The 26,424-nt window shown below is 49.2% G+C and overlaps 1 protein-coding gene across 3 annotated transcripts in view; it reads right to left on the reverse strand.

Annotated features, from left to right (window-relative positions):
* The window catches only part of RPAP1 (RNA polymerase II associated protein 1), a 336,543-nt gene that overhangs the window by 299,306 nt on the left and 10,813 nt on the right, over window positions 1-26,424 (reverse strand). For all 3 annotated transcript variants that reach the window (XR_012727659.1, XR_012727658.1, XM_075330058.1), the window contains exons 3-4: window positions 19,875-20,023; window positions 11,252-11,344 (exon numbers count right to left, since the gene is read on the reverse strand). Coding sequence is in view for 1 of the 3 variants with exons in the window: in XM_075330058.1 (XP_075186173.1) it covers window positions 11,252-11,344; window positions 19,875-20,023 (242 nt within the window). In the remaining 2 variants the exon portion in view is untranslated. The remainder of the gene's footprint in view (window positions 1-11,251; window positions 11,345-19,874; window positions 20,024-26,424) is intronic.

A 26,424-nucleotide genomic window follows, 5' to 3' on the forward strand; every position in this document is an offset into this window, starting at 1 on the left:
ACATCATGGCGTCTCGGCAACTACAAGGTCTCGATTTTCATGGCGGGAGCTCTGGCGACAGGCGCCTTGGCTCAAGATTGGTCGCAGTTCCAGCTTCCGATTGCTGCCGCACTATTCTCGTCGCCCCAGACTGGCCGAGGAGGTTGTGGTACCGAGATCTGTGGCATCTCACCGTCAGTCGACTGTGAGCATTACGTCAGGGTCACAATGAGACGGGCTCGCCAGCCGCGGTTTGCCAAGATATTCCACAACTCGTGGAAGATATTCTTATCTTGGTGTTTTGCTCAGGGAGTGTATCCCTGGCCATCGGCTTTGCCTACTTTGCCTGCCCTCCTGCACTCTGGTCGGGAAAACGGTTGGTCGCTCGGCTCCCTTTAAGGGCAAGTCTCGGCACTATCCGTGTTGTTTCAGAAGCGTCTAGCACGTCTTCCTAAGGTGCGCACGTTGCTACAGGAAGTGTCATATTGTGCCCCCGTACGAGCGGCCGTTAGATCCATGGGATCTGAACGAGGTTCTCGTTGCTCTCCAGAAGCCGCCTTTCGAGCCTCTGATGGGAGTTTCCCCTTTCTCGCCTGTCACAGAAAGTGGCTTTTCTAGGGCGATCACGTTTCTTCGGCGAGTGTATGAGCTGGCAGCTCTGTCATATCAGGCTCCCTTCCTGGTGTTTCACCAGGACTAGGTAGTGTTGCGCTCCATTCAGGAGTTTCTCCCTAAGGTAGTATCCGCGTTTCAGCTTAATCAGGATATATCATTACCTTCATTTTGTCCTCATCCGACTCACCGGTTTGAAACGGGTTTACATTTGTTAGATCTGGTCAGAGGACTCAGAATCTACTTTTCCCGCACGGCGCCTATGCGCCGATCTGATGCACTGTTTGTCCTTGTCGCTGGTACGCGCAAGGGATTGCAGGCTTCTAAAGCCAACATGGCTCGATGGCTCAAAGAACCAATTCTTGAAGCCTACCGTTCTGCTGAGCTTCCGGTTCCATCAGGGCTGAAGGCCCATTCAACCAGAGCCGTGGGTGTGTCCTGGGCATTACGCCACCAGGCTACGGCTCAACAGGTGTGCCAGGCAGCTACCTGGTCGAGTCTGCACATTTTCACCAAACATTATCAGGTGCATACCTATGCTTCGGCGGATGCCGGCCTAGGTAGAAGAGTACTGCAGGCGGCAGTGGCCTCCCCGTAGGGGAGCGCTGTCTTGCAGCCCTATCAAGAGGTATTTATTTACCCACCCAGGGACAGCTTTTGAACGTCCCAATTGTCTGGGTCTCCCAATAGAGCGCTGAAGAAGAAGGGAATTTTGTACTTACCGTAAATTCCTTTTCTTCTAGCTCTTATTGGGAGACCCAGCACCCGCCCTGTTGTCCTTCGGGATTCTTGGTTTGTTGCGGGTACACATGTTATTCATGTTGAACGGTTTGCAGTTCTCCGATGTTATTCGGAGTGAATTTGTTTAAACCAGTTATTGGCTTTCCTCCTTCTTGCTTTGGCACTAAAACTGAGTAAGCCCGTGATCCCACGGGGGGTGTATAGCCAGAAGGGGAGGGGCCTTACACTTTTTAGTGTAATACTTTGTGTGACCTCCGGAGGCAGTAGCTATACACCCAATTGTCTGGGTCTCCCAATAAGAGCTAGAAGAAAAGGAATTTACGGTAAGTACAAAATTCCCTTCATTTATGTTCTTATATATATAGATAGATTTATATACAGTATAGGTTGAAATAAGATACTGTGTGTTTCTTGTTATTACCTTGATTAGTTATGGTTGTTCAGGTTTCTCCTACTACTGCTTGTACACTAAACTGGCATAGATCCGCCTCCGGCTCAGGGTGTACACTGCTAGGGAGGAGCTAACTTTTTATTATGTCTACTTAGTGTCAGCCTCCTAGTCACAGCAGCATACACCCATGGTCCTGTGTCCCCCAATGAAGACTCAGAGAAAGAGATTTTACGGTGAGTACACAAAAATCCTTCTTTTATTTATATTTTATTTTATTGCTATCCTTGTTTTAGACAACAAAATTGTTCAGCACAATACACACAATCATACAAACAAATCTATACTAAAATATAAACCAAACTAAATTAAAATAATTGAATGATAGCGCAGCAATCAAATACCAGATGACTGGTCGCAATGCCCCGGCAGGTGGCAGAAACGACCGTTTGATCCAGTGCAGTATATCAATTGATGTTTAAAGATATATATGATTCAATGCCAGTTAGTAATGTCGCTGCAACACAATTTTTAAGATAAAAAATCCTAGAGAGTTTTTTGCCAGTCCATAAGCAAAAAGTTTTAGATAGAAGCTTATAATTTGAGCATCAGTTTCAACGTTCCAGGTGCCCTTAAGTAAATCTGAAATAACTGCACTCCAATATAGGAATTTAGCAGTGATGCGGCTCATCAAAGTGTCCCAATAAGGTTTTACCTGCAGTCAGTCTCAGGCATCAAACCTCCATAGACTGGGTAACTGCACGATACTTTCTCCTCCTGTATGTCTGGTGTCGTTTTAGTGCAGGAGTCCCCTATTTGCGCTCCCAGATCAAGCGGAGCAGAGCAGACAGGGCACTAGATAGTGCTGGCTTCCAGGGTAAGATGGTTTGAACAAACATGCAGCTTTTCCTGCTCCTTCAGTGGCAGCCTGGGCGTTCACCTCGTACAAGGCTGAATAGTTCCATGAGCAATGTCCAAATCCGACGCGCGTTTCGGGGGCGTTACCGGTCCCCTTCCTCAAGGATCTATCACCAGCCAGAGCAGAAAGCGAAAGCAGCTCTTGATCTGGAGATCCCAATACTTCCAGGTATTTCTTGGTGTAGTGCTAACATGTTAGTGGCCAACAGGAATTCATGTTGTATTCTGTTTTTCAGAAACCCTTTAAGATATCAGACTGTAACAGTTTAGTTTATATTAGCTTGTTTTTCTGTAATTTTCCCAGACACCTGGAGTTCTAGTTCTAGTTAGAAAGTACATGTTTATAGTATCACTCAATACCACATAGTTCTATCATCAATATTTACTGAGAATGTGCGAGTTTATAGTATGGTAAAACTTCTGAAACTTTGGCATGCCTCATCCGGTGACGTATTTGTCTGGTGTAGATTGACAGCTGAAGAGTTGGCCACTCAGAATAGGGATACTATATTAGACAAATGGAACCTGTTAGAGTTTGTGTAACACTCGGTTACCTTCGCAATTTGTTTTCAAGTGAAATATAAACTGGTGAAGATTCCAGCGAAGTCAGAAGCCTGGTAACCTGTGGAGGGGATGAACGTGACAGCGCAGTGTGGACTCCAGGAGTTTCTCTGTGTTTGCTTCTCACAGTAGATGCTCCCGGACAGATCATGAATGTAACTCCTAGTAACGTTTTTCCTATGTAGTGTGCAATGTAAGTACTTTACCTTTGTGATTTATATTATGCAAAAGTATACACAATATCACACTATTTCTAGGGATGAGCAAATGTATTCGCCACTATTCGGTATCTGACGGATAACAGGCTATTCGCACTATTCGGTATCCAACGAATAAAACTGTATCTGCTCCGATACTTTCAGTATCATTTCTGACTTCCTGGCGCCTGCAATGAACACATCTCCAGGTCCAGCGACGAGAACGAGAGCAAGAGTGAGAGAGCGACAACGAGAGAGCGCGACAACGAGAGAGCGCGACAACGAGAGAGCGCGACAACGAGAGAGCGCGACAACGAGAGAGCGCGACAACGAGAGAGCGCGACAACGAGAGAGCGCGACAACGAGAGAGCGCGACAACGAGAGAGCGCGACAACGAGAGAGCGACAACGAGAGCGCAAGAGAAAGCGCAAGAGAAAGTGACTGTGCCCATACTGTTTCTGCCTTTTCCTCAGTCACCACAGCTCACCATTAGGTCCAACGTGAAACTATTCTGGTTTCCCAAAAACTTACATTGGGCATCAAAAATTTGCGATTAGTCGAATAGCGGTGACGTATTCGCCGGATATTCGTCGAAGCAAATATTAGGGTATTCGATCATCCCTAACTATTTCCTATTTTCTGTAATAATTATAATAAAATTAATAGCCTTCTTTAAAGTTGTATCCGATCCCTTTAAAATACTTGGCAAAACACTTGGTCTTTTCTCTGCACTTCGGACACCCCTTTTCAAGCCAGATGCAAACAGAGACAGAAAAGGTGATTATTCTCCCCCCCCCCCACACTTGTTAGTGGACCTAGCCTGTGCAGGTATCTTAAGATTGGCTGGATCGGGGTTGTCCCTTTAAATACGGCTTTGTATGAATGAATACTGTAGAAGCACCGTCCCAAATTCAGATTGCGATTTTAAAGTGACAATTACCGTACATATTAATACAGTACACAATATTTCTGCTTTTGCTACAAACACCATGTAGTAGGTGCAAGTGGTATAAAAAGTGAAAAGTAGAATCTGTTTCTTGATTATGACTTTATACTACAATGATTTTTATCAGTAATGTGTCGTTCAGTGAGATAAAACGTGTCTGCTGCCAGCTCTCCTCCGATGCATCCTCACTAATGAGCGGTCTATGTACGGCACACAAGGAAATCCATCATGTTTTATAGTTTCCAAGGAAACTATGTCACCGGATCATGTATTTCCAGGCAATGTCACTAATGTCTGAAAATGGCTCTCCGTGCAAGAGATGAAGGGAGAGAGAGCGGAAAGCAAGACCGCGCAGCAAGGTCTGTATCTACGAGAAGTCAATGACACCCGATGAACCTGGTGACCATTATTCTCCATAACCTATAGTGCAAGTGTAAGGGACAGAGGAGGTCTCCGGAAAATGTATTGACAAGCACCTTACATAGCCACTAGTGTTGTGAATGTCAGTTATGCTTTTGCTGCTGTGAGGCTCCCTCTTGTGGCCAGGAATGGTTTGGACAGAGACCTGGTGTGTTGAGCAATGAGCGTTTCCATTGCTAACACTCTGCCTATTTAAACCCTGGTCTGCCTGTCAGTTGTTCTTTGTTCACCAGCCTGCTTCATCCTACTCCAGACCACATCTACCCCAGATAAGTGCTTGGCTCTTTATTTGTTGTTTGGTTCTTTTTGCTCTTATCTGAGTTTGTCATTTACTGTGGTTATTGTCAGTTTATTTGCATGCAGGGATCTTCCCTCTCAGTTGTTTAGCTGGGAAGCTCCCTGCAGCTATGTTTGGAGTTTTGCTCCTATAAGTCCATGTGTTTGTTGCTTCTTGTATTTGTAATGGTTCCTGTTTTCTGTTCATTGGTATGACAAGAGCGCCTGATATAGGACAGAGTTCAGATCTAGCGATGTGAGGGCTTTTTGTACTATCAGGTTTTTGGCTTTTTGCAGGGTTTTTCTCTGGCCACCATCAGTCCCTTTCCTGTCCTGTCCTATTTAGTCAGTGGGGCCTCACCTTTGCTGATCCTATCATCTATCTGTGTATTGTGTTTTCCTATATCACCACAGTCTTTGAATGTGGGGGGCTTGCTATTCCTTGGCAATCTATTTTCTGAGGCAGAGAGTTATTCATCTTTCCTTCCTTTAGGATAGTTAGTTCTCCGGCTGGCTTCGCGGTGCACAGGATGTTAGTTCACCCCTGAGCTACTTCTAGTGTTGATGGTTAGTAAGGGGATGGCGGCCAGATTAGTTGCCAATGCTCGTCACCTTTTACCAATGATTTATGGTGGTCTTCCATGGTTCCGGATCATAACACACTAGGCATAATGGAGGAAAGTGATTAGCTGCAGCGGTCACATGAGCATGGTTGGCATGTCATCACTGCAGAAGTTGTCATCAGCGGCAGCATCCCCGAAGCGGCAGGAATTTAACCATAATTTTACAATACAAAAAGCATACCGTAATAAACTACCTTAGACCTGAGGAACCTGGTGTACCTACATTGAAAAAAAAAAATCTATGTCCGAAAGTCAGAATAAATTAATTTTAAAAGTTCAAAATCAATATTTGCGCACCTAGCTTGATTGACAGCTCCTGAGTGTTTCTCCTCCCTGCTGCTGAGATCTCACACTGCTCGGTACACGTTGCAGCGGTCAGTCAGGCAGCGGAGAAGAGCGGAAACTAAATATCATCGAATGGTAGAGTCGGAAGGGTCCTCAAGGGCCATCGGGACCAACGCCCTGCAAGTGCAGGTTTACCTAAATCATCCCAGCTACTGTATATGTTTATCCAGATATACATGGACTCACATACATAATATACATGGACAAATGAGCTCTCACCGTTTAGATGGACTAATAAAATGTATTTTAATATTGGGTGTATGCAGCCATTTTGACATGGATTTTTAAAGTAAGTACACCAAGCTCCTCAGGTCAGATACAACTGTCAATTTACTAACAATACAGATTGGAACAATATATAGGAATGATTTAGTGCAATATATTCGATTCCCAGGAGATGATATTAGTCTATTGCATATTATAGCCTTAAAGGGGTTGTCCGGTCCTCTGGTGAAATTCTGCAGTCCCTCTGTTTGTCTGCAGGCTTCTGAATCCTATGGCTATGTGGCCACAGGAGCTCGCACCTGCGGATATATCCGCAGGTACGTCCGAAGGGTTTCCTGCAGCAGCTCCCCGGCATACGCAGATATACATAGCTGCGGGATTCCAGCGAAATAGTTGCGGTAAACCTGCGGACATTCATGCGACTTACCTGCGGAAGTCCCGGCCTCTATCTCCATAGTTGAGGACAGGGATTTCCGCAGGAATAATTAGCATGCAGTTATGTGCGGCTGCGGGACATCCGCAGCATATTCTGCTGCAGCCGCACATACCGCAGCATGGACACAGCACTCTCCATGTCCCATAGGATAACATGGGGAGAGTCTGTACATGCTGAAACCTGCGGATTTATCTAGAAAATCCATATAAATCCACAGGTTGTCCACGGCAAAATCCGCGGGTACAGAGTCCCATAGGCACATAACCTTACAGTGTGCACCACATACTGGGATGATTCTCCGGTGTTGCCGGTGAGAGCAGACGGTTCTGTGACCACAAGAATGCAATTAATATACATGCGATCACATACCGGTGACACGTCCTCGGCTTCACTCAATAAATGTGAAGTAAGCGAGGCTGTGCAGGTTTGGGCGAAATGTGGCCGGACATCTAGAAACAGCACACAAGTTCACGTGACCGCCAGCCAGTACCAGAGAATCCTAACAGTGTGCGATGCGCAGACTGCAAGGATTCAGAAGTCTACAGTCACAGAGTGTGACTTTCATAAGACCAAACAACCTCTTTAATTGCAAACTGGATGAAGGTCTTAATGCTACTGGGACGTGCTTCGCACATGCTGCAATATTCTTTACATGATTGTCTGAAGTGTGTCATTGACATAAAGGGAATCTGTCAGCAGGTTTTTGCTATGAAATGTCACAGGAGCCTGATGTAGAGGCAGAGACCCAGATTCCATCAATATATCACTTAGTTTACTAGGTGCTGTAGTTGTGACATAATCAATCACAGTTTTCTCTGCTGCAGATCTAGCAGAGCTCAGAATGCTGAGCTGTGTATATCCTGTTTGTTTACTGGGTGCAGCAGTTGTGATGAATCACAGTTTCTCTGCTGCAGATCTAGCAGAGCTCAGAATGCTGAGCTGCGTATATCCTGGCCCACACCACTGATTGGCAACATTCTGTGAACATTGCATAATTTCAGAGAGCTACTAATAAATGCAGGGGGGGGGGACGCGGTTGGACTAGCAGGCATGTGGCAGCTTGTCCTGCAGTGATAATATACTGTGATTAAACACTGATGGTATTGAAACAGCACAACACAGCCTAGGAAGTGACACAGCCCTATAATAAGGGTCTCTGCTTCTACATTGCTCCCATACAGCATGCATCTTATCGGTCACACATCTCCCTGTATAAACAGGAGAGGCTGATAGCCGCTTAAATCATCCACTCAGGTAATTAATTTGTGTTTTGTTTGTTTCTCGGCTGATCGGCGGCATGTTTACAAGGCTCCATGATCATGAATGAATGTTCTTACGGATGCTCATTCACCGATTATTAGCCTGTGTGAAATGGTCATTATTGGTCCATGTGCAGTCTGTTGTGCGCTAGGACCAAAAATCATTTTTTTTTTAAGGCATAGATCCTATTCAGTCTATTCTGTACACTGACGAGTTTACGTTTCCAAAAAAACGGTATCCTCTACAGAGCCATTCACTGCAATAAGGCAGATGGCGTCAATTTGTTCTCCAGCTGAGCTCTATTCGGCAGCGTATCTTTTTAGCCAGATACAAAAGCATGGTGGACAACACTTTTGTGTCTGCCTTAAAAAACAAAACAAAAAAAAACCACTGCTGGAATGGAGGCCAAACAGAGAATCCAGTGAGTTTGCCTGCCCCATTGGCTCCATCAGGGGTTTCATCTGATTTCCATTTTCTGTGTTAGGCCGAAATTCCACTTGTGTATGACATGCGCGAGCCTCGCATCGCATCCCATCACCTGGCACGGCCTGACGCTCTCTGGCCACGAGCGTCTCAGCTGCATAGGAATACATGCAGCCGACCCGCTCCTGTCAGGAGTGTGCGGCTGCGTCAAGTGATGCGATGCGAGACTTGCGCAAGTCATCCGCAAGTGGAACTCCGGCCTTATTGGGAGAGCACCAAGGCATTTCTCAGTGTAGTGCACAGGTAATGATCTGCTTGAGTCTTTCCGTCACGGTGCTGTTAAGGTGTTGTGCACATCGGCCACTTTGAGGCAAACTGTGTATACAGTTTTTGAAGGCAGAAGTAGATAAAGAAATGCAGAACTCTTTCCTCCACATTCTCAGCTCTCTTAAGATCCACTTGTTTTAAAAACTTCAAAACAGCACCTGGTATGTTCACATAGGGCCTTTTTGGTAAGTTTTTGATGCATTTTTTTGCTGCAGATTTGCCTTGGTTTTATGCAAATCTATGTTAATAAAAAGCTGCTTTTTACAGTCCCAGCAAAATCTATGAGATCTCGGAAATCTCATACACACACCAGTTTTTTTTTCCTGACTTTTGTAAAATACCTGCGGCTTTGGTCAGGTTTTTAAAGAATGAACATGTCAATTCTTTGATGCAGATTTGCTGCTTTTTTTTTCATTGATACAAGCCATTTTGTAAAAAAAAAAGCAGCAAATCTGCACCAAATCTGCAGCAAAAACGCCACTAAAGAACGCATGAAAAATGCCGATGACTCAAAGGAGATTTCCTGCAACATGATCAGGTTTAGGTCAGGAAAAAAAAAGCACCACAAAAGCCCCGTGTGAACATAGCCTAAGGGTATGGAGAGAGCACATAAATCCTAGTTGATGAGAACAGTCCACATCTAGGGCTGGAGCAATCACTAAATGTCACAGATAAGTCAGTTTGACTCTTTGATCATTATAGCTTGAGTGTTATTGATTTTTCTTTCCTATATTGATCTTATAGAGCACTGCTTTTTAAAGGTGAGATTCACAATGGCCTGAGTTCGCTTTTACTTAGTCCTCGTCTTATGCTCAGTCTAGCGTTTGCTCCTTTGAAACAAGTAGAAAAAACAACCACCCAACCTCGGCAGAGCCGATCAATGGAAAGGTCACTAACATCCCACCCACCTCCTGCATTCCTCATTGCCGGCGGACGCAGGTAAGCTGTAGTTCATCGTTCCCGAGGTGTCGCACGTAGCGATCTGTGATGCTCGGGAACGACGAACAACCCGCAAGGTCAACAATCACCGATTTTTTTTTTTAAAAAAAAGCAACAATGTGTCAACGATGGACGATAAGGTGAGCATTTTCCATCGTTAGCGCTCGTTCCTTGTTGTCACACGCAACGACGTCGCTAACGATGCCGGATGTGCGTCACGGAATCCGTGACCCTGGCGATATATCATTAGATATGTCGTTGTGTGTAACGGGGCCTTTAGAGAAAGGATTTAAAATAATCCAGCCTGACAAACGTCTGCAATACAGGTATATAGGGAGATATGTTGTCATTTATATACTGGTTTTTAACTGTTTTTTTGTTTCCTCATCAGTAAACTATCATTAAATGATTAAACATTTATGGCCTATGCTTAGGATAGGTCATCAATGTCTGATCGTCCGGGGTCCAACACCCGGCACCCCCGACGATCGGCTGTTATCGACGCAGCAGGCGGACGGAAATGCTCAGTTCCGGAACTGCCCCGTCTTCTGATAACGGCTGCAACCGGGTACTTCCCATTCGCCTCCTATTGATTTGAAAATGTAGTATGCGGCCGCTATCAGAAGACGGGGCAGTTCTAGAACTGAGCACTTGCTGCTGCTGCCGCCGACATATTAAACAGCTGATCAGTGGGGGTGCCAGGTGGTCGATCAGACATTGTTGATCTATCCTAACGATAAGCCATCAATGTTTAAGCAGTGGACAACCATTTCAATGCATGCTGAGTGTATAGTGTACTACATATTGGTGCGGATGACGGGTGTCAGATCCCCACTGATCTAACATCATAAAGCAGGACGACCCTTTTAAGGCCGCGCTCACATCAGTGGTATTTTGCCACAAAACCGGATCCGTCGCAAATGCGTTTCAGCTCCATTCATTTACTATGGAATCGCAACAAGATGCGGTCACATGCGGTAGCATGCATCGCACGCTACTGCATGTGACCGCATCTTGCCACTGATGTGAGTGCGAACTAAAGGGGGCTTTAAACGTAGCAATGTCGCTCGTCAAAGCACCCGCCCCCGTCGTTTGTGCGTCACGGGCAAATCGCTGCCCATGGCGCACAATATCGCTAACACCCGTCACACGTACTTATCTTCCTAGCGACGTCGCTGTGGGCGGCGAACAACCTCTTTGTTAACGGGGAGGTTCGTGCACCGTCACACAGCTGCCGAGCAATAGAAGCGGAGGGGCGGAGACCAGCCGCATTAACGACACGCCCACCTCGTTGCTGGAGGATGCAGGAACACTGTTGTTCGTCGTTCCTGGGGTGTCACACGTAGCGATGTGTGCTGCCTCAGGAACGACGAACAACCTGCGTCCACAACGACCAACGAGATTTTGAGAATGAACGACGTGTCAACGATCAACGATTAGGTGAGTAATTTTGATTGACACTCGCTCGGAGCTGTTACATGCAACGACGTCGCTAACTACGCCAGATGTGCGTCACGAATTCCGTGACCCCGACGACATATCGTTAGCGATATCGTTGTGTGTAACGGGGCCTTTAGTTGTTAGAAGATAAGCAGATATGCACTGTAGAAGAAAAAGCAGAGAAGACTCTCTTACCACACTAGGTATCTCCGATCTGTGAAAAACCCGAGGAAATGCTTCCCCAGTGGGGAGTGGAGCTGTGATGGTGGATGCACTTGTGTCTCGCTCCTAGAAAACAGGAAAATCAGAAAATCAAAGAGAAGTTATCTAGGAGTGCTATACAGTACTGTGCAAACATTTTAGGCAAGTATAGAAAATGCTACAAAGCTAAGAACGCTTTCAATAATAGAAGTATTAATAGTTTATTTTTATCAACTGACAAAATGCAAAGTGAAAGAATAAAATAGAAAACTTAGAAAACTGAATCAGAACAATATTTGGTGTGATCACCCTTTATTTTCATCAATTTTTCTAGCTACACTTGTCACATACAGTTTTTGGTGGGAGGTTGTGCCAAACATCTTGGGGAACTAACCCCAGATCTTGTGTGTATGAGGCTTGTGCAAATCCTTCTGTCTCACCAAGTAATCCTAGACACAATTAATGATGATGAGATCAGGGCTCTGTGGGGGCTGGTCATCATTGCCAGGACTCGTTATTCATTGCCCTGAGGATATTTCTTAATAACAATGGCTGTATATCTGGAGTCGTTGCTTGTCCTTCTGCAGAATAAATTTGGAGCCAATTAGATGCTTTCCTAATGGTATACATATTGTATAAGTATCTGCCTGTATTTCTCAGCATTGAGGACACCAAGAAATGAGCAATGGTGAGAACTGTGGACTCAATGGTCGGCCGAGGAAACTTTAGGCCACTTTACACGCAGCGACATCGCTAGCAATGTTGCTGCCGATCGCACCCGCCCCCATCGTTTGTGTGTCACGGGCAAATCGCTGCCTGTGGCGCACAATATCACTAATATCCATCACATGGACTAACCTTCCTAACGACGTCGCTGTGGCCGGCGAACAGCCTCTTTTCTAAGGGGGAGCTTTGTGCGGCGTCACAGCGACATCACACGGCAGGCGTCCAATAGAAGCGGAGGGGCGGAGAGCAGCCGCATGAAACTCACGCCCACCTCATTGCCGGAGAACGCAGGTACGGTGTTGTTAGTCGTTCCTGGGGTGTCACACGTAGCGATGTGTGCTGCCTCAGGAACGACCAACAACCTGCGTCCAGAACAAGGAACGATGGACGACGTGTCAGCGATCAACAATTTGGTGAGTATAGCGGTCGCTCGTACGTGTCACACGCAACGACGTCGCTAAAGAGGCCAGATGCGCGTTACGAATTCCATGACCCCAACGACATCTCGTTAGTGATGTCGTTGCGTGTAAAGCCCCCTTTAGTGCAGCAGATGAAACACACAACATGTTACTTCCCTTCAACATCAGCAGATATACAGCAGTGCCATCAGCTCGGAACTGGCAAAAATCAGTGGGACCAAAGACATCTATCTACTGTTTGGAGAAGTTTGGCCAGACCGGGTCTTCTTGGAAGACTTTCAGTCATAAACCATTCCTTCTACATGGAAAAAAGTCCAAGAGACTCAACTATGCACAAAATCATAGGAACTTGGGAGAGAAAAAATGTCAGCAAATGCTCTGGAGTCATAGGTCACAATTATTGATGAGCACTAACATGATCAGTACTCGTAACGAGCAGTTGGACGCTCGGATGTGCTCAACTCTAGTACCGAGTATAATGGAAGTCAATGGGAAACTCAAGCAATTTCCTGGAAGATCTTCCAGGAAAATGCTTGAGTTTCCCATTCATTCATTTCCACTATACTTGGTACTCGAGCTTAGCCCATTCGAGCGTCCAACTGCTCGTTACGAGTACTGAGCATGGTAGTGCTCATCACTTGTTACAATGAGAAATATTTGGCTATAACAGAAGTTTGTTCCCAAAGGGCTGGAGAGTAGTACAGTAATGAGCGTCTGTAGACAGCAGTGAGAACGGTTAGGGTCCTGCAAAAGTGCAGCTGCATTTTGGCCTATGGAGTTGAGGATTTGGTCAGAATTAATGGTGTCTTGAATGCTGAGAAATACAGGCAGATACTTATCCATCAAGCAGTAACATCAAGGAGGCGTCTGATTGACTGCAGATTTATTTTGCAGCCGGACAATTATCCCCAACCATACAGTCAGTGTCATTAAGAACAAGAAGTCCTGGAAGTGATGATCCGGCCCCCACAGAGCCCTGATCCCAGCATAATCCAGTCTGTCTGGGATTACATGAAGAGACGGAAGAATCCACACAAGCCTCATATACAGAAGATCTGGGGTTAGTTCTGCAAGATGTTTGGAACAACCTTCATGGTGAGTTCCTTCCAAAACTGCCAAAACTGTGTGCAAGTGTAATGAGAAAATGTGATGAAGGTGGGCGGTCACCCCAAATATTCATCCGATTTAGATTTCTCTTTTGTTCTTTCACTTTGCATTTTGGAAACTGATAAGAATAAACTATTAGGCCTTGTGCGCACTAGACAGAATTTCCCACGGTTTTGCTGCATGTTTCGCTGCAGAAAATGTTCAGAACATCTCTGCAGTGATTCACCAGCAAATCCTATGGGGAAAAAAAATGATGTGCGCACTAGGCGGATTTTGACAGCTGCATGTTTTGCTGCGGAATTTCCGCAGTAAAAACAATTGCATGTCACTTCTTTTCCGCAGGTAGCTGCGGGACTGGTTACCGGAGGAATTTCCAGTAATGCCAAGCCTGGACGCGGTTTCCTGCACTGAACTCCGGAGCTGTCACCAGAGCTCCGGAGTGCAGCGTAGACTAAACTGAGAGCGCCGAGTGATTGATTCCCCGACGATTGCAGTTTAGTTCAGGTCGGGCTGAATTCCGGAGCTCAAGTGACAGCTGTAGAGAGGCCGAGCTGCACTCCGGAGCCGTCACCTGAGCTCCAGAGATCAGCCCGGCCTGAACTAATCGGCAATCGCCGGGGAATCAATCACTCGGCGCTCGCAGTTTAGTCGAGGCTGCACTCCGGAGCTCAGGTGGGAGCTCCGGAGTTCAGTGCAGGTAACCGCGGCCAGGCCTGGTATTACTGGAGATTCCTCCAGAAGCCAGTCCGACGCTGGCTGCGGCATTTCCGCACCAAATCCGCAACAAACCACATGCGGATCTGGATGCGGATTTCGGTGCGGTATTTTCCCGCAGGTGCGGAAATCTTACTGAGCCTCCGGATTTTTCTTAAGGAAATTCATTTTTCTAGTGAACACAGGGCCTTAATGCTCCTATGTTTGAAAGCATTCTTTTACTTTGCAGCATTTTGTCAACGCCTGCCCAAAACGTTTGTACAATACTGTATATTGTAGACACTATCATTTATATCGCACGTACATTGAATTGTAAAGCGCTGCGGAATATGTTGGTGCTATAGAAAAAGAGAATTTTGTTTACTTACCGTAAATTCTTTTTCTTATAGTTCCGTATTGGGAGACCCAGACCATGGGGTGTATAGCTTCTGCCTCCGGAGGACACACAAAGTACTACACTAAAAAGTGTAGCTCCTCCCTCCGAGCATATACACCCCCTGGATAACCAAATATAGCCAGTTTAGTGCAAAAGCTGAAGGAGAATAGCCACCCACAAGTAGAGATAGGGCAAGAACCGGAACAACCGGAGCCTCTGTCTACAACAACAGCCGGTGATAACACGCGGAGCAAGAAACTGCCAAAAGGCAACAGGGAGGGTGCTGGGTCTCCCATTACGGAACTATAAGAAAAAGAATTTACGGTAAGTAAACAAAATTCTCTTTTTCTTCATCGTTCCTATGGGAGACCCAGACCATGGGACGTCTCAAAGCAGTCCATGGGTGGGAATAAACAGAAAACTGAGAAGTAGGCGAAACCTAACTTCACAAATGGGCGACAGCCGCCTGAAGGATGCGTCTGCCCAAGCTCGCATCTGCCGAAGCATGCGCATGCACTTGGTAGAGCTTCGAAAAGGTATGCAGACTAGCCCAAGTGGCAGCCTGACCGACCTGCTGCGGAAAATTCTCCAGGTCCTGTGATAGATTTTGGCCAAGGAATACTTCCGAGCCCGAGTCATAGTGGAGATGACTTCAGGAGAGATACCAGAAGTCGTCAAGATCCAGGACTCAAGAGCCACGCCGTCAATCTGAGAGCCGCAGAATTCAGGCGGAAAAACGGACCTTGTGAGAGAAGGTCTGAACGGTCCGGGAGATGCCACGGCACCTCTACGGACAGATGGAGCAGGTCTGGGTACCAAGCTTGCCTGGGCCAGTCTGGAGCAATGAGAATGACCCGACGCCCTCCATTCTGAGCTTGCGCAGGACTCTGAGCAAGAGCTAGAGGGGGAAACACATAAGACAGACGAAACTGGGACAAATCTTGAACCAGCGTGTCCGCTGCAAAGGCCTGAGGATCGTGGGAGCGAAGATCCACTTCCGGAGTGCCCCCCTTGCGGCAGAGTGACCGAAACACTGCCGGATGCAAAGCCCACTCACCGCTGTCCACGGTTTGACGGCTGAGATAATCTGCCTCCCAGTTTTCCACGCCTGGGATGTGGACTGCAGATATGGTGGACTTGGAGTTCTCCGTCCACTGAAGGATGCGTTGAACCTCCAATATTGCCAGGCGGTCGAGTGTCCCGCCCTGGCAGTTGATGTAGGCAACCGCTGTTGCGTTGTCTGACCGGGCTCGAATGTGCTTGCCCGCCAACAGGTGGTGAAAGGCTAAGAGAGCTAGAAGCACAGCTCTGATTTCCAGCACATTGATCGAGAGGGCTGATTCGGACGGGGTCCAAGTGCCCTGCGCTCTGTGGTGGAGATATACTGTTCCCCAGCCGGATAGACTGGCATCCGTGGTGAGGATCACCCGGAACGGGGCCAGGAAGGAGCGTCCCTGAAGAGAGAGGGGCCGAAGCCACCACTGAAGGGAGCCCCTGGTCTGTGGCGACAGAGCCACTAACCTGTGCAAGGAGCAAGGTCGCTTGTCCCAACAGCGGAGAATGTCCAGCTGCAGAGGACGCAGATGGAACTGGGCAAAGGAACCGCTTCCATTGACGCCACCATCTGACCCAGCACCTGCATTAGGTGCCTGATGGAATGACGGCGGGGCCTCAGCAAAGGGCGCACCGCCAGTGGAGGGACTGCCTTTTGACTAAGAGCAGCTTCACAAGTGCCGGCAGAGTCTCGAATTGCATCCCTAGGTACATGAGCTTCTGGGTCGGAGTCAGAGTGGACTTGGGAAAAGGACAAGCCACCCGAATTGGACTAGAGTGGCGAGAGTGAGCGAGACACTCCGCTGACAGTCTGCACTGGATGAAGCCTTTACTAGAAGGCCGGCCAGGAAAAGGGATTACTGCGAACCCCCGGAGGTGCAGAACCGCAACCACTGCTGCCATGACCCTGATGAATACTCGAGGGGCCGTGGCTAACCCGAAGGGAAGAGCCACAAATTGGAAATGTTCCTCTCCGATTGCAAAACGTAGCCAACGCTGGTGTGAAACTGCAATTGGCACATGCAGGTAGGCATCTCTGATGTCGAGGATGCTAGGAAATCTCCTTGGATCATTGAGGCAATGACTGATCGCAGAGACTCCATGCGAAAATGCCGCACCTGAACATGCTTTTTGAGAAGCTTGAGATCCAGGATGGGCCGGAAGGAACCGTCCCTTTCGGGGACTAGGAAGAGATTTGAGTAGAAACCTCTGAACCGTTCCCAGGCGGGAACCGGTACAATTACTCCGTTGGCCTGCAAGGGTGCCACGGCCTGTGAGAAGGTGGCGGCCTTGGAGCAGGGGGGAGTTGACAGGAAAAATCTGTTTGGCGGGCTGGAAGAGAATTCTATCCTGTAGCCGTGGGAGATGACATCCCACACCCACTGATCGGAGACGTGTTGAAACCACACGTCGCCAAAGCGGGAGAGCCCTCCACCGACCAAGGACGTTGCTAGCGCGGCCAGATAGTCAAGAGGAGGCTGCCTTAGTGGCAGCAGCTCCTGCTCTGAGGACGCGGCTTCGTGCGTCAGATGGGTTTTTGGTCCTTGGCTGAGTTAGTGGACGAGGCCGAGGGCTTAGAGGATGACCAGTTGGAGGAACGAAAGGAACGAAACCTCGACTGGTTCCTGCCCTGGACAGGTTTCCTGGTTTTGGTTTGTGGCATGGAAGTACTCTTCCCGCCAGTAGCTTCCTGAATAATTTCAACCAGTTGTTCATCGAACAGCCTGGGCCCAGCAAATGGGAGCCCAGCAAGGTACTTCATTGAAGAAGCGTCTGCCTTCCACTCTCGAAGCCACAAGATCCTGCGCATAGCGAGAGAATTAGCCGAAGCCACCGCAGTGCGGTGAGAAGCCTCCAGCATGGCAGACATGGCATAGGATGAAAAGGCTGAAGCCTGGAAGTTAAGGCAACCATTTCGGGCATAGAGTCCCTGGTGAGGGAATGCATCTCCTCTAGAGAAGCAGAGATGGCTATGAGAGCCCACACTGCTGCAAAAGATGGGGAGAACGAGACCCCTGCTGCCTCAGATACAGATTTGGCCAGAAGGTCAACCTGGCGGTCAGTTACTCTTCCCGCCAGGGAATCCTTAAGAGAGGTGTCATCAGCCACTGATACAACTGTCCGGGCTGAGAGTCTAGACACCGGAGGGTCTACCTTTGGTGAATGAGCCCACTCCTTGACCACCTCTGGTGGAAACGGAAAACGGTCATCAGCACCACGCTTTGGGCAGCGTCTGTCAGGACAGGCCCTAGGCTTGGTCACAGTGGCCTGAAAACTGGAGTGGTTAAGGAACACACTCCTTGTTCTCTTGGGCGAGGTAAACTGGTGCTTTCTTGCCAGAGAGGGTTGCTCCTCTGATACAGGCGGATTGAGGTCCAGTACAAAATTAATGGACGCAATCAAATCACTAGCATCTGCGTCACTTTCGGACAGATCAATGGGGTACATGGAGGTAGCATCCGAGCCCCCAGTAAAGGCATCCTCCTCGTCCTGCGAGTCAGCTCGTGAATCAGAGCCGCGGGACGAGGAAGGAGAGGGGACCCTGCGTCTCCTTTTAGGAGGACGGGGTCTGAGACCAGATGGAGAATCCTCCGTGAGCTTTGCTGAGCGAGCCGTAGCAGCAGAAGCGCCCTGAGAAGGGGGCTGATGCATGCTCAGCAGAGTCCGGGACAACTGTCCCATGGAGAGAAGGATTCTGCCCAAGCCGGGGGTTCAGCCACCGGAGCCGGAGCAGCCGGAGGAACCACTGGGGATGAGACTCCAGGCTGAGGCACCACCATGTTAGAGCAGGCATCACAATGTGGTTATGAGCTCAGTACAGGCATACCGTCTGACATTCTGCCAACCCCTCTCTGTGCCCTCCAGATCCCACAGCCCGGACCCCCAGAGAGATACTGCAGCCAGCGCCGATCGCTGTGCTGACATAAGAACGCTGATAAAATGACGCTTCTGCCCAAGCCGGAGCGAGGAGAGGGGGCGGGGCCTACTCTAAGAGCGGGATCCCGAGGGCCAAGGAGATATACAGGGGAGGGAAACATTTTCTCAGAGAGGAGTGTCCCTCTCCTGAGCCGAACGGCCGCTGGGCGGAGCCGCACTGTCCCTCTGCATGATTGGCATGCAGGGGCAGTGAAAACGAAACTAGGCCTCAGGCGAAGCCGGGGCCTAAATTTAACGATGCGGCCGGCGCGCAGGCACCATCGGCGCGGTTCTCTGGTGAAAACCAGAGAACCGGCCGGAAATGTCAGAATACATACACAGCACACTCTCCCCAACAATAAAGTACAAGGGACCCCCGGATAATAACGTCTCAGATACTTAGCTTGTGAGACGCAGGGCCAGGTCCCTGAGGGATGAGTGCTCCGTCCGGCAGGATCCTGAAAGGGCTGCGGATGGAGACCGGTCTCCTGCAAGGCAGGGAGAACCGTGCTGGCTCCCACTTCAAGCCAGAGCCCGAGGGATGGTGAAGGAGCGCGGCATGTAAGGCTCCAGCCCTGAAATCAACCTTAACAACACCGCCGACACAGTGGGGTGAGAAGGGACATGCCGGGAGTCCAGGCTTGGACCCGCTTTTCTTCAAACTCTTTCCAAAAATCAAAATCAGATGAGAATGCATGTGTGGATGTATGCCTCCTGAACACAAAGCATTGAACTGGCTATATTTGGTTATCCAGGGGGTGTATATGCTCGGAGGGAGGAGCTACACTTTTTAGTGTAGTACTTTGTGTGTCCTCTGGAGGCAGAAGCTATACACCCATGGTCTGGGTCTCCCATAGGAACGATGAAGAAATAAAGATTATTATTATACATAAACATATAGAGATGAGAAGTATACTTTCACCCAGATACATGAACCTTTGTCCAATACTGGACACATCACTCACAGGTCTCTTTTTTTCTGACAGTCACAGTTTCCTGTGAAAGGAGTACAGCAATGAGGAGACGCATGCTAGGGGTGCGCCTCATTGCAAGGTGGGAGGCTTGGAAAGTCGGCTGACCATGCAGGGGGCACTTTCCATTACTGTCAAGGAGCTTTTTGCTTTCTGGGGGCATTCACTAGCAGACCCCTTAGTGGCTATGAGGGATGGCAGACACTTCTCCCAACCTAAAGTGCTTAGTTTTGTACATAAACTTTACAACTTGATGGAAAACCTCCGCAACCCCCCAAGCTTCCCTTTAGAAAGCAAGCAGGCTTTTATGATAAGGAGGCAATAACTTTACTCACTATGATTTTTGAGATGACGGCCGTGATGTGTTCGTCATGTTCTTCAAATATGTCTTCTGGATCTTCCTCAGCAAAATGAACCCTTGTTCCGGCAACTTTTGATTTCTTAGTTGGCCCCGGGCTCAAAATAGGAGGCAGATCAGAAAAATCTTTAACAATAAAAGACAAAAGTCAAGTGTTAAAAGGAATCTGTCACCAGGTTATTGCTCCCTCATCTGAGAGGAGCATAATGTAGAGACAGAGACCCGGATGCCAGCAATGGGTCACTTACTGAGCTGTTTGCTGTTGTTTTGATAAAATTAATGTTTTCTCTGTTGCAGATCTAGCAGTTATACAGAGCTCATGAATATGCTGGACTACCTGGCAGCACGCTGAGTAGTCCTGCAATGAAAATCTAGTGCTGATTAATCAGTGATTTTATCAAAACTACACTAAGCAGCCCAGTAAGTGACATCGCTGGAATCAGGATTTGTGCCCTTATGTTATGCTGCTCTCAGATTAAGTGGCCAAAACCTGGTGATAGATTCACTATTAAGCGGTTTCTCGTTTTCAAAGAATGAAGGGAATTTTGTTTACTTACCGTAAATTCCTTTTCTTCTAGCTCAAATTGGGAGACCCAGACAATTGGGTGTATAGCTATTGCCTCTGGAGGCCACACAAAGTATTACACTTAAAAGTGTAAGGCCCCTCCCCTTCTGGCTATACACCCCCAGTGGGATCACTGGCTCACCAGTTTTAGTGCCAAAGCAAGAAGGAGGAAAGCCAATAACTGGTTTAAAGACCAATTCAATCCGAGGAAACATCGGAGAACTGAACCATACCACATGAACAACATGTGTACCCGAAAAAACAGAAAAACCCCGAGAAAACAGGGCGGGTGCTGGGTCTCCCAATTGGAGCTAGAAGAAAAGGAATTTACGGTAAGTAAACAAAATTCCCTTCTTCTTTGTCGCTCCATTGGGAGACCCAGACAATTGGGATGTCCAAAAGCAATCCCTGGGTGGGTAAAAGAATACCTCATGATAGGGCCGTCAAACGGCCCTCTCCTACAGGTGGCCAACCGCCGCCTGAATGACTTATCTACCTAGGCTGGCGTCTGCCGAAGCGTAGGTATGCATCTGATAATGCTTGGTAAAAGTAAGTAGACTCGACCAGGTGGGTGCCTGACACACCTGCTGAGCCGTAGCCTGGTGCCGTAATGCCCAGGATGCACCCACGGCTCTGGTAGAATGGGCCTTCGGCCTTGAGAGAACCAGAAGCCCAGTAGAACTGTAGGTTTCAAGAATTGGTTCCTCGAGCCCCCGAGCAAGGGTGGATCTGGAAGCTTGCGACTGTTTACGCCGACCCGCGACAAGGACAAAGAGTGCATCCGGGTGGCGCAGGAGCGCCATGCGGGAAGTAGAACCTGAGTGCTCTCACCAGAACCAACAGATGCAAATCTTTTTGAAATTGATGGACTGGACGAGGACACAAAGAAGGTGAGGTGATATCCTGATTGATATGAAAATGGGATACCACCTTAGGGAGAAATTCCGGAACCGGACGCAGAACTACCCTGTCCTGGTGAAGGACCAGGAAGGGAGTTTGTATGAGAGCGTTGCTAGCTCGGAAACTCTCCTTAGAGACGAGACCGTTACTAGAAGGCCACTTCCCGTGAAAAACGGGAAGGGAGACATCCTTCAAAGGCTCGAAAGGCGGCATCTGGAGAGCAATTAGAACCTTGTTCAGATCTCAGGGCTCTAACGGCCGCTTGTACGGAGTGCTGAGAAGACAAACTCCCCGTAGGAACGTGCGTACCTGAGGAAGTCGTCGTTTCTGAAAAATACAGATAGCGCTGAGACTTGTCCCTAAAGGGAACTGAGCGACAACCCATTTTCCTACCTAGATTGCAGGAAGGAAGGAAACATAGACGATGCAACCGGCCAGGGAGAAACACCCTGCGCCGAGCACCGAGATAAGAACATCTTCCACGTCCTGTGGTCAATCTTGGCGGACGTTGGTATGCTAGCCTGTCTCATGGTGGCAACCACGTCCTGAGGTAATCCTGACGACACTAGGTTCCAGGACTCAATGCCACACCATCCGGTTGAGGGCCGTAGAATTCAAATGGAAGAATGGCCCTTGAGACAGCCAGTCTGATTGGTCTGGTAGTGCCCCCGGTTAGCCTACCGTGAGGCACCACAGAACCGAGTACCACAACATCCTCGGCCAATTTGTAGCGACGAGGATGGCGCGGCCGCAGTCGGTCTTGATCTAGCGCAGTACTCTGGGCAACAATGCCAGAGGTGGCACCTAAGGTAGCTGGAACTGCGACCAATGCTGAACTAAGGCGTTTGCCGCCAGAGCTCGATGATTGTGAAACCGTGCCATGAAGCTGGCACATTGTTGTTGTGCCGTGACGCCATTAGATCGACGTCCGGCCTCTGTCAGCGGCGCCAGATCTCCTGAAACCCGTCCGGGTGAGGAGACCATACTCTTTCGGCCACACCTCAGCGACTTAGGAAGTCAGCTTCCTAGTTTCCACACTTGGGATGTGAATTGTGGATATGGTGGATGCCGTGTCTTCCACCCACATCAGAACCTGCCGGACTTCCTGGAAGGCTTGCCGGTTGCGCGTTCTACCTTGGTGGTTGATGTATGCCACCGCTGTGGAGCTGTCCGACTGAAGTCGGATATGCTTGCTTTCCAGCCGCTGTTGGAAGGATTGTAGGGCAAGATACACTGCTCTGTGTTCAAGAACATTGATCTGAAGAGTGGACTCTTGCTGAGTCCACGTACCCTGAGCGCTGTAGTGGAGAAAAACTGCTCCCCACCCTGATAGACTCGCGTCTGTCGTAACTATCGCCCAGGACGGGGATAGGAAGGACCTTCTTTTTGACCAAGAGGTGAGAAGAAGCCACCACCGTAGAGATTCCTTGGCCGCCTGAGAAAGAACGACGACTCTGTTGAGGGACGTCGACTCCTCGTCCCATTGGCGGAGAATGTCCCATTGTAGTGGACGCAGTAAAACTGCGCGAAAGGAACTGCCTCCATTGCTACCATCTTACGTAGGAAGTGCATGAGGCGTCTCAATGTGTGCGACTGGTTCTTAAAGAAGAGCTTGCAGCCCGTAGTGAATGCTGTTTGTCTAGCGGCAGCTTCACTATCGCTGAGAGAGTAAGAAACTCTATGCCTAGATATGTTATCGATAGGGTCGGGGTCGGATCTGACTTTAAAAAGTTGATGATCCACCCAAAACTCTAGAGAGTCTCCAGCGCAACGTTCGGGCAGTGTTGGCATGTTTCCTAAGAGAGTGCCTTGACAAGTAGATCGTCTAAATACGGGACCACAGAGTGACCCTGAGAGTGCAGGACTGTGACTACTGCTGCCCTGACCTTGGCGAAGACCAGTTGGACTGTCGCTAGCCGGAAGGTAGAGCTACGAACAGAGGGTGTTCGTCTCCTATAACGAAGCGTAGAAACGCTAGTGCTCTGGATCAATCGGCACGTGTGGATAAGCATCCTTGATGCCTAATGATGCTAGGAAATATCCTTGGGACCTTGAGGCGATGACATGGCGGAGGGATTCCATCCGGAACCGCCTGGTGTCCACGAGCTTGCTGAGCATTTTTAGATCCAGAACGGGACGGAACGGCCCGTTGTTATAGGCGCCGCAAAGAATTTGGGGTAAAAACCGTGACCTTGTTCCTGAAGAGGAACGGGGGTCATCACTCTTTCTGCCTGTAGAGTGCACCCTGTTTGCAGAAGAGCAGCGGCCCGGCCGGGAGGTGGAGAAATTCTGAAGAATCGAGTTGGAGGACGAGAAGTGAGCTCTATCCTGTACCCGTGAGACAGAATGTCTCACACTCAATGGTCATTGACCTATGGCAGCTAAATATCGCCAAGGCGGGAGAGCCTGCTACCGACCGAGGCCGCAAGTCATGAGGAAGCCGCCTTGGAAGCGGGTTTTCAGACTGTCGCTTTTTTGGGCGAGACTGAGCCCGCTAAGAATCTTAGCTCCTCTGATCCTTTTGAGTCCACATTGGACGAGGAAAAATGGGACCTGCCCGAGCCTCGAAAAGGCCGAAAACCCCGACTGCCTCTTGCTCTGTTGGGGTTTGTTGTGTCCGGGCTGAGGAAAGGATGAATCCTTACCCCTGGACTGTTTGATGGTTACATCCAACGCTCACCAAACAGTCGGTCAGCAGAAAAAGGCAACTGGTTAGGCAACCTTTTTTGGAAGCAGAATCTGCCTTCCATTCACTTAACGATCAGACCAGGCTCTGCTTAAAAACACGGAGTAGCGGAGGCTACCGCCGCACGGTTCGCAGAGTCCAGGACAACCTGAATCGCGTAAGAAACAAATGCAGACATTTGAGAGGTTAAGGATGCCACCTGCGGCACAGATGTACGTGTAACCGTGTCAATCTGTGTAAGACAAGCTGAAATAGCTTGGAGTGCCCCAAGGGAGAGAATGCCGGAGCCAACGGTGCGCCGACAGCCTCATAGATGGCTTTCGACCAGAGATCCATCTGTCTGTCAGTGGCATCTTTGAGTTTGCAGTTCCATCTCCCACTGCAACTATGGATCTAGCTACAAGCCTGGAGATTGGAGGATGCCGCTCGGGACATTGGGTCCAGTCCTTGACCAAGTCAGGGGACAGGGATAACGTGTATCCTAAGCCGTTTGGAGAAGCGCATATCTGGATAAGCGTGGTGTTCCTGGACTGCCTCTCTGAAGGCAGAGTGGTCCAGAAAAATACGTGAAGCTGACTCCTCCACTGGAGGAGCTGTGAGAAATAACCCACATTCTATAGATGGACGCTATAAGATTATTTACTATGGCGTCACAATCAGGTGTATCCAGATTGAGAGCGGTCTCAGGATCAGAATCCTGAGCCGCTACTTCCGCCTCATTACACAGCGAGTCCTTCTGTTAGGACCCTGATGAAACCGAGGCCGCTCATAGCGAGCCCACTTAGGCTGTCTGGGACTGACGTCCGTGCAGAGCCGTGACTCTGGGATGCGTGTGACATTCCCGGAGCTGTTAGTTATTCACACTGAGGGGGGCCATGGATCAATGATTCAACAGTGCCCATATTGTGAGAGACATGTCCGGACTGCTAGGCTTCTAGTATCATAGCCATAGTCTCAGAAAATCTGTCAGTAAATACTGCAGACACCGTCCTCATCCCCTGGCCATTAGTGCATACAATGGGAGTCTATGTAACCTGCCGGCCGTATAGCCGTACATGCTGTACCAGCTGTATAGAAAAACATGTGGTTCTGCACCTTTGTTTTACACAGAGAATATGCTGATAACTCCTCCGCATAATCCAGGAGGGTATATACAACGTGCGAGCAAACAGTGCAATGTATATAGTACAAGCATATCTATAAGTGCACTTCTGCATTAGTGGGGTTAGCACCACAGGTGCTGCTTAACGCCTGTCACAGCGATTGTGTGACTATCAGAATGCCAGGGTCTTCCACACTTGTCTCTGTATCGTACAGAAACTGACACTAATGGCTGCCGGTGTCCCTGTAGAGAAGGAAGCCGTGGGCGTGCCTGAGAAAGTGCGGGAATCCGGATTCACAGTGCACACAGTGAGAGGGGTGGAGTATGCAAAACATACTCCAGCTCTCAGCTCTGCTCTATGCAGCGTCACGCCCCTACCCTGACTGTCAGGGCTGTGGGCGGTAACGAAGGGAGACTAGGCCCAGAAGCCGGGGACTCGAGTTAACAGCGCGGCCGCCGTAAAAGCGCGGGCCGCGCTGAAGTCCCCGGCGCACCACAAGTGCCAGCCGCGCCGCAGTTCCAGCGGCCGGCGCGACCGATTCATAGAAGTGGCCAGCGTCCCGCCCCTCTCCTGACTGGCAGGTCTGGGGGCGGGAACGAACGGAAGCAGGCCGCAAAAGCCGGGGACTCTAGTTATCAGCGCGGCCGCCGTAAAAGCGCGGGCCGCGCTGAAGTCCCCGGCGCACCACAAGTGCCAGCCGCGCCGCTGCCAGCGGCCGGCGCGAGCGATTCCTGGAAGTGGCCAGTGTCCCGCCCCTCTCCTGACTGGCAGGTCTGGGGGCGGGAACGAACGGAAGCAGGCCGCAAAAGCCGGGGACTCGAGTTATCAGCGCGGCCGCCGTAAAAGCGCAGGCCGCGCTGAAGTCCCCGGCGCACTACAAGTGCCAGCCGCGCCGCAGTCCCAGCGGCCGGCGCGACCAATTCCCATAAGTGAGCCTGCTTCAGCAAAGCTGAATGAGGCCATGGCACAGGCGCCGCAGCGCTGATGTCCCCCGGCGCACTACAACACCCAGCATGCTGCGGTGTGAGCGCCAAATGCACGGGGACACAGAGTACCTTGAGGAAGCAGGGCCATGTCCCTGATGTACTCCGCTCCATCCAGCATCTTCTCCAGGGGCTGTAGATGGAGCACGGTCTCAGTGCCTGGAGACCGGTAAATCCCACTTCACCCAGAGCCCTGTAAAAAGGGATGGGGAAGGAATCAGCATGTGGGCTCCTGCCGCCGTACCCGCAATGGGTACCTCAACCTTACAAACACCTCCGACATACAGTGG

Source organism: Anomaloglossus baeobatrachus, chromosome 12 (genome assembly GCF_048569485.1).
Source record: "Anomaloglossus baeobatrachus isolate aAnoBae1 chromosome 12, aAnoBae1.hap1, whole genome shotgun sequence".
Lineage (NCBI taxonomy): Eukaryota > Metazoa > Chordata > Amphibia > Anura > Aromobatidae > Anomaloglossus > Anomaloglossus baeobatrachus.